Source organism: Amphibalanus amphitrite, unplaced genomic scaffold (assembly GCF_019059575.1).
Source record: "Amphibalanus amphitrite isolate SeventyFive unplaced genomic scaffold, NRLGWU_Aamphi_draft 000519F_arrow, whole genome shotgun sequence".
Taxonomy (NCBI): domain Eukaryota; kingdom Metazoa; phylum Arthropoda; class Thecostraca; order Balanomorpha; family Balanidae; genus Amphibalanus; species Amphibalanus amphitrite.
Genome location: NW_024882013.1, coordinates 300,092 through 308,416, shown reverse-complemented (window position 1 = coordinate 308,416; position 8,325 = coordinate 300,092). Strand labels below are relative to the sequence as shown.

Below are 8,325 nucleotides of genomic sequence, written 5' to 3'. Positions count from 1 at the left end.
GGCGTTGCGAAATTGCGACATCTGAAGACCGTGCAGAGGTTCACTTATGACGTCATAGGTCAGTGACCTGACCTGACCCAAAAATGCGGTTGGTGTCAAAAGATGCGGCTTGGATCAAAGGTCAGGTATGCCAAGTTTCAGCTCTCTATCGCCAGCGTGTTCGGAGCTATCGCGAAAAACCCCTATGGGAGGGCGGCACCCGCCCCCCCCCCTCGGCCGGCGAGGGTTAACCCGCGCCCGGCTGGGGGTCCTGGATTTCCACGCCCTGCTGGGGGGGGGGGGTGTTTGAACACCCCCCCTTCTAACTCGGCTCCTGGGCCACGTAGCGATACGCGGAAGGTGGCGTTCGAAAGAGCGTCAAAAATAATGAGGAAATCACTTCGGTCAATTTTTTGGTCAGGTCAAAGGTCAGGTCACCAGAGGTCATTGAAGGCAAAATTTCGCCGATTTCCAGGTCGAATGTCGACAATTTCCAAGAAGCCAACGCATAACTCGGGAACCAATAGAGCTACAGCGCCGCGGAAAAGCGCATTCGATAGCCCTATTAACGCCCTTTCTGAGTAATTCTCTCAGATTTGACCTAACGTCAACGGTTTTGCCTGCAGGGGGCAAAAACTGCAAAAATAGCCGATTTTTTTCGGAAACAGTTTTTCTGCAATAACTTTTGACCCAAGCCTTGTACGAGCTTACTTTTACCGGCATCGTGTTCCTCTCGTCAAGACGCATCGAATGAACTATAACTTGACCTTGAAAGGTCAACTTGAAAATTTGACCTCAGGTCCCCAGCCAGCAATTTTGCTCCGGGCCCAAGCAGGCTCAAGTGCGGATTGCCCGAGATTTTTAGTCGGGCTAAAGTCGGCTAGGGCTTGGGCTAAAGTCGGCGTATGACACAAAAACGCCGACTAAAGCCCATGCTCTGCCGGAGGTATGCCCGCTCTGCGAGCTCCGGACAGCCGTAGTTTAGCCCTAGTTGAGCGACGATTGGCGTTAGCCCGATTTAAGCCCGAGCAGTGAATCCATTTATATAATGGAGATTACTCTGGGCCCGAGCGGGCTGAACTCCGGCAAGCCCACTCTGTGTGCCCTGTCTATCCCGACTTAAGCCATAGAAGTGAATGGGGTTTATACATTGCAAACTGCTGTGGCTTTGCTCGGGTTCGGCTCGAGTGACGGCTCCTGTTTTCTCAAGTCTCGACTTGACTTCATCTTGCTTTTACTTCACACTGGATCAAGTAGCAAGGAGCAGCCAATGCACTTTCAGCAGGTTGTGCGGTTTCAATGCATATTTAAAATTGTTACGGTCACTCATATGCTCTGTTCGTGAGAATTGTGGTCGTTTACTCTGACCCAGCACGGCAGACCGAAGTGTTCATGTAATCGTCCAGTTCACTAAGAATTGCGTAGCTGATCGTATCGTTCATTAACCGGAGGACCAAAAGAGTTCTTTGATGAATGTCTATTTCTGGATTACTCGTCACACACTGCACCTCAATCGAATCGTACGACGCCGGCGCCGTTGCGCCGGCGGAGCCGCGCCGTCGTCGTCGTATCGCCGCGAACTGCCGAGCCGGCCGGCGGCGGCCGGCCCGGCGCGTTGGGGCCGGTCAGCACACATATGTGCTCCAGATGACCCCCCAGGCCCTGTAGAGGACCACGTGGACGGCGGGGCTCGGCCGTGCCCGCCGTGCGCTGCCGTCGCTGTGCGGCACCGTACGTTTTCTCTCGAACATGGCCGGCCCGAATTTTCGCGTCGCTCGCGGAAATTCTAAACGTAAGAGAGAAAACATTAACGAAACAACAAACAGCTGCTCGCAGGCAGCGTCTCCGTCCGTATCGTACAGCAATAAACGAACGCTAAAGCTAAGGCTGTAAACTACATCGGTTGCGCCGCGCGTCGGTCCCAATCTAAGGCTGCTACACTCTAAGGCCCTAAACTGCTAATCGCACAGACCGACCGGCCGAATGACCCGGGAGGGGCACTATGACAGTGTGAACGCGTAGCACTGTCGAACGGCTCACAGCTGTTAGCTAATGGCTAATCACCAAACACAAATGACCATTCGCAGCGGACAGAATGAGCGGCTCACTCTCATACGCACACACACACAAACGCGTACACCGCGAATGACGGGCGCAGGAAACACTAATAGATGTCCAGACTACGACACTGCTCGGCGGCGGCACACGGTGGTCGTAAAAGACTCACTAGCCGCCCCACTCGCGCAAGCATTATCCCTCTGAGTCCATTTACTGTCCGTCACCATCGCACTCGAGACGGCAGAGACGAGAGACCGGCCGCCTATAGCGTCCAGTGGCAGTGGCCACTTCAACCACCCGCACTCGGCCGTCGGCGCCAGGGAACACGTTCACCACTCGCCCCACAGGCCAGTGTCCGCGGGGCAGATTGTCGTCTGTCACCAGCACTAGCTCCCCGAGCTGCACGTCAGCCGTGTCTGCGCGCCATTTCACCCGCGTGGTGAGTGTCGGGAGGTATTCCCGTCGCCAGCGCCGCCAGATGTGGTCGATTAACACCTGGGTGTGCTTCCAGCGCCGTCGGCCGCACAGGTCACCGTCGACGAACACACCGGGCGGCAGCTGGGGAGACGCGCGACCGATCAGGAAGTGATTGGGGGTGAGTGGCTGGTAGTCGCCCGGGTCGGTGCTGATGTAGGTCAGCGGACGGCCGTTCAGGAGCCCTTCCACCTCGGTGACGACCGTTCGAAGCGTCTCATCGTCCACGGCTCGGTCTCCCAACACAGTCGTCAGTGCGCGTTTGGCGGACCGGACCAGTCGCTCAAACACGCCACCAAAGTGCGGTGCTCCTGGTGGGTTGAACCGCCACTCAACTCCTTCTTGAGACAGCGTGTCCGCTATCTTTGTCTGGTTCCACTGTTGCAGTGCCTGCCGCAGTTCCCGCTCACCAGCACGGAAGTTTGTGCCATTGTCCGAGCACACGAGGCTGACGCTGCCCCGTCTCGCCATCATCCGTCGCATGGCCATGATGAACGAGTCGGTGTCCAGTGAGTGCGCCAGTTCGATATGAACTGCTCGGGTAGACAGGCAGGTGAACAGGCAGCCGTATCTCTTTTCTCGTTTGCGATGTTTCTTCACCGTCAGGGGGCCGAAGAAATCCACTCCTACACGAGCGAAGACCGGGGCCGGCTCGCCCACTCGGAAGGCTGGTAGGTCACCCATCAGCGGTGGCGCTGGCCGGGCTGACCGTTTCCGGCACAGCATGCAGGCACGTGTGTACCGCTTCACTGCAGCTCTGCCACAGATGACCCAGAACTGCTGCCGCAGGTGAGTCAGCACGTGTTCAGCACCGGAATGGGCGAGCTTCTTGTGTCGGTCGGTGATGATCAGCCGAGTGATGTCTCCGCGTGCAGGTAGTATCACCTGGTGCTTGACCTCGAAGTCCATCTGGGCGTGGCGCAGCCGGCCCCCGACTCTCACTAGGCCGGTCGAGTCCAGGAAGGGTGTCAGCTGATGCAGTCGGCTGTTCGATGGGAGCCGCCTTCCGTGCTGGAGAGCTGCAACTTCATCGCCGAACTGCTCGGCCTGTGTGCTGAGCAGCCAGACACGCTCAGCTTCTCTCAGCTCTTCAGCAGTCAGCGGTCCCGTCCGCCGATCAGCTGCTGCTCGGCTGCGGCTGTTGTGAGCGAAGCGGCGCACCCACGCTGTCACACGCAGCAGCCTGAGCCATGATGAGAACCGGCTGGGGTTTATGGCCGGCTCAGCTCCCCCAGTGGCGCAGGCTATTACCCTCATTTCGGCCGTTTCCTCGTCTCTCGGGCGCTCCGTCGTGCGGGGCGGCGCGGCGGGCCAGTCCTGGTGACGGCGCCGCAGGAAGGCCGGACCTTGAACCCACGCGCCGCCGGGCGCCAGCTCCGTCACCGAGCAGCCTCGGCTGCATATGTCCGCCGGGTTCAGTGGCCCTGGCACGTGTCGCCATTGAGTCACGTCTGACGCATCCTGGATCTCGGCGATGCGGTTTGCGACGAAGGTGTTAAACCGCCTGCTCTCGCTGTTGATCCACTGGAGCACGGTGGACGAGTCGCTCCAGAAGACGGTCTCGTTGATGGCCATATCATGCTCTGCCTTGATGGTGTCAGCCACGCGGACGGCCATGACAGCGGCCTGTAGCTCCAGTCGAGGTATGCTGAGCTGTTTGATGGGTGCGACTCGCACCTTGGACATCACGAAGCTGCAGTAGCCGGTGCCATCCTCGAGCTCGAACCGCAGATACGCCACCACACCGAACGCAAGCTCAGAGGCGTCACCGAACACGTGCAGCTGACAGTTTACGATCGCTCTGTCGTCAGGGCGATAACAGCGGCCCACTCGCACGCAGTCCGTGTCGTTCAGCTCCCGCTGCCAGCTGTGCCACTGAGCGAGGAGTTCACTGTCGCTGATGGCCTCGTCCCAGTCCCATCCGCCGAGCCAGATCCTTTGGATGAGACATTTCGCACGGACAATGAACGGAGCCAACATGCCCAGCGGGTCGAACACTGCTGACGTGATGCTCAGGATGGAACGCTTGGTGTTCCCACTGTCGACTTTCTTGACCTTGAGCCTGAATTGGTCATCCTGAGCGCACCAGTGAACGCCCAGCGTCTTCATCCATCTGTTCTCACCGGTCAGGTCAAGGTCGCGTGACTCCTCACACTTGTCCTCAGGCGCCAGGTCCTTCAGCACCACGTCTGACGTGCTCGTCCATTTTGTCAGGTGGAAGCCGCCGGCGCTCAGCAGAGAGTTGAGCGAGTTGACCAGCTCCCGTCCCTCTCTCTCGGTGTCGACGGAGTCCAGGTAGTCGTCCATGTAGAAGCGGCTGACGATCTTGTCGGCCGCCCGAGGGTGTTTATCTCTGCCGTCTTCTGCGCACCGTCGCAGCACGTAGGTGGCCGTGCTTGGTGATGACTTTGCACCAAAGATGACCACGTTCATTTGATACGTCTCTGGCTCCTTCGTCATGTCCATATCACGCCAGAGAAACTGCTGTGCCTGTCGGTCCTCAGCACGGACGGCTATCTGGTGAAACATCTGTTTCACATCAGACGCGATCGGCACGCGGCCCTGTCGGAACCTCATGAGCACACCGGCGAGTGAGTTCAGATTGTTTGGTCCAGTGATGAGATTGTCGTTCAGTGACGTGCCACCACACCTCGCCGCCGCGTCGAACACGACACGCACCTTCCGTGGCTTGTTCGGGTTTTGAACGGCGTGGTGGGGCAGATACCACGTCCGCCAGAGCGTGCGCTGCTCTCCGCTGACCTTGCTGGCGTGACCTTGGGTGATGTAGTCGTTCATCGTGTCTCGATACGACCGACAGAGGTCAGGGTCTCGGTCCAGGCGTCTCTCCACCGCCTTCAGACGCGTAAGAGCAGTCTGACGGTTGTCTGGGAGTTGCACCTCGTCATCACGCCACAGGAGACCGGTCTCGTATCGGTCGCCGGTCTGTCTCGTGACGCTCTCCAGAATGGACATGGCTCTCTGATCTGCTTTCGAGTGCAGTTGTGCACTCTCGTACTTTGTACCGAAAGCCTCGGTCGTCCAGAACAGCTTTACTTGATTCTGAAGTTCGATGAGCGCACTCCTCTCGTCACTGACGCGTACATGGTGCACAGCGTGTTCACCTTGTTCATACATGGAACGCCCCGGCACTCGCCCGGTCACTGACCATCCCAGCAGGGTTTTTACCGCGCACGGCGTCCCCGGCGGCCCTTCAATCACTTCCCGTGGCACAATTAGTTCGATGGCGTCCGTCCCCAGGAGCACCTCCACCGGGTCGCGGGTGGCGCTGGGGAGATCCAGGTCGGCCAGGTGCGGCCATTCCTCCTTTGCCACCGTGCAGTCCATGACCTTGGCTGACACGTTTAACGTCGGCGTCGTTTGGGCGTTTTGTATGCAGTGCGCCTTGCCGTCGCCGCCCACAGCCTCAACAGCAAAGGATACGCGCCGTGACTGCATCGTTTGGTTCCCGTTCAGAGTGCTCAGCAACAATTTGCCCGCGGGCCCCGAGATGCCGAGCCGGTCACACAGGCCGTCGGTGACTAGTGTGACCTGGCTTCCTAAGTCCAATAGCGCGTTTGTGGTGCGGCTACCTGCCGGACCATTCACGGTGATGGGTACCACCTGCAGCAGAATATGACCGCGAGGTTCGACCGACGCTGTGCCGACGTGTTTGGTGGATGACGGCGTGCCACCAGCGTTATCACTCCGCGGAAACACTCGTCTGCCGTTGTGCAACAGCGCGTGATGACGCCTGCTGCAGTGCTCCGCGTCACATCGTGCATCACTGGGACACGTAGCGCTGATGTGATCGCGGCCCAGGCAGTTGAAACACAGTCTGTTTCTGCCGACAAACTCTGCCCTTTCACTCACAGTCAACGCGAGAAATTTGTCACAGCGCTGGAGCTGGTGTGTTTGCTGACACATGGCACAGCCGGCGCTGTTCCCGTCCGCTGATGGTTTTATGGCCGCCGTCCTCCCCCGCTTTACAGCCGCCGGCGTGGGCCGCGCCGACGTGGTGGTAAACACGCGTCGCGGGCGGCACTCAGCGTCGTTAGCCTCGACCTTCGGCGGCTGCTTGGTGGTCACGTTCAAGGCCAACCGACCAGCTGACACATGACGGCGAAGCCATTCGTCGAGATCGACGAGCGTCGGACGAGTGATGCCGTTTTCCACCATGTGCTCGCCCCACCTCCAGGCGAGGGAGGCTGGTAGCTTCCCAGTCACAGTGGTGACGTTCGTGGCGGCAGCGAGGTCGTGCTCGTAGTGCAGACACTGTAGGACGCTCACCGCGGTGTGGAGCTCACGAGACAGCTCTGTCAGCGCTGACAGGTCGCCATCTTTCACCGGCCGCGCTGTGAGCAGTCTTTTCATCGTGGCGTGTATCACACGGGACGGGTCACCAAACTCTCGTTCCAGCTCACCCAGGGCGGTGCTGTAGAGACTGGCGTCGCAGAGCATGCCGCGCACAGACTCTCTCGCCGGTCCCGTCAGGTGAGTCTGCAGGTAGGTCAGCCGTTCCACGTCGGTGAGGTCGGCGCGGTCGTGTACCAGAGCTTTGAAGAGGGCTATCCACCGCGGCCACTCGATGGCAGAGCCGCCGAACTTCTCCAGCGTGATGCGCGGCAGATGTGGGACCGCTCTGGTGTCGTCACGGAACGGGTGCTGCAGCCGCACCGCAGGTGGAGGCAGGGTGCCGACAGGAGCCGTATCCACTGGCGGCACATGCAGCTGAGATTGAGCCAGCCACTGTCGGGTGCGCGTGGTTGACTCGTCCGTCTGTCGAGACACGTCCACCAGTGCCGGTGGCTCAGTTGCAACCACCGGGAGACCAGCGACGGATGGTGCAGCGGAAGAACGAGGGTGCTGCGAACCCCGCTCCTCCTGCTCCAGCAGCTCCAGCTCCAGCTGACGGTATTCAGCTTCATCCTTCGCCGCCTGAGCTTGCAGCGCTGCCTGCGCCTCCGCCTGCTCCGCCTGCCGCCGGGACTGCTCTGCCTGTTGTCGGGCTTGCTCCGCCTGCGCCTCCGCCTGACGCCGGGCCAGCTCAGCCTTGGCGGCGGCGGCGCGCTGGGCCTGTTCCGCCTGGAGCTTGCTTAGCGCAGCTCGGCGGCGGGCTTCACTGAGGCCGGAGGACGCCGTACTGAAGCTCGCCTCACTCCTCGTGTGATACGAGCTCCGGCGACCTTCATGCGATTTTGCATCACTGTCGTGTCGTGACCGTTTGTCAGACATTGTACTCACAGTTCACAACACCGCGTCGTCACTGTAAGTCCATCACACTAGTTCACTGAGATCCGGCCCGGAGGACCAGAATGTTCGTGAGAATTGTGGTCGTTTACTCTGACCCAGCACGGCAGACCGAAGTGTTCATGTAATCGTCCAGTTCACTAAGAATTGCGTAGCTGATCGTATCGTTCATTAACCGGAGGACCAAAAGAGTTCTTTGATGAATGTCTATTTCTGGATTACTCGTCACACACTGCACCTCAATCGAATCGTACGACGCCGGCGCCGTTGCGCCGGTGGAGCCGCGCCGTCGTCGTCGTATCGCCGCGAACTGCCGAGCCGGCCGGCGGCGGCCGGCCCGGCGCGTTGGGGCCGGTCAGCACACATATGTGCTCCAGATGACCCCCCAGGCCCTGTAGAGGACCACGTGGACGGCGGGGCTCGGCCGTGCCCGCCGCGCGCTGCCGTCGCTGTGCGGCACCGTACGTTTTCTCTCGAACATGCTCTGTTAACCGGTCATCGAGCATTGCGAAAGGAAAGTAGTGGTTGACTTTGATTGAATGTATATTTCAAACGACTACCGTACAG

At 59.6% G+C, this 8,325-nt stretch overlaps 1 protein-coding gene across 1 annotated transcript; it reads right to left on the bottom strand.

Moving 5' to 3' along the window:
- Window positions 1-2,247: 2,247 nt before the first annotated feature.
- On the bottom strand, window positions 2,248-7,743 carry LOC122393163. The gene has a single exon (XM_043388904.1). It carries the CDS (start codon window positions 7,741-7,743, stop codon window positions 2,248-2,250), a length of 5,496 nt encoding a protein of 1,831 aa, XP_043244839.1.
- Window positions 7,744-8,325: the final 582 nt, after the last annotated feature.

Bases quoted from the DNA above. Each gene is read 5' to 3' on its own strand.
- LOC122393163 (XM_043388904.1), bottom strand. From the start codon at position 7,743: ATGTCTGACAAACGGTCACGACACGACAGTGATGCAAAATCGCATGAA.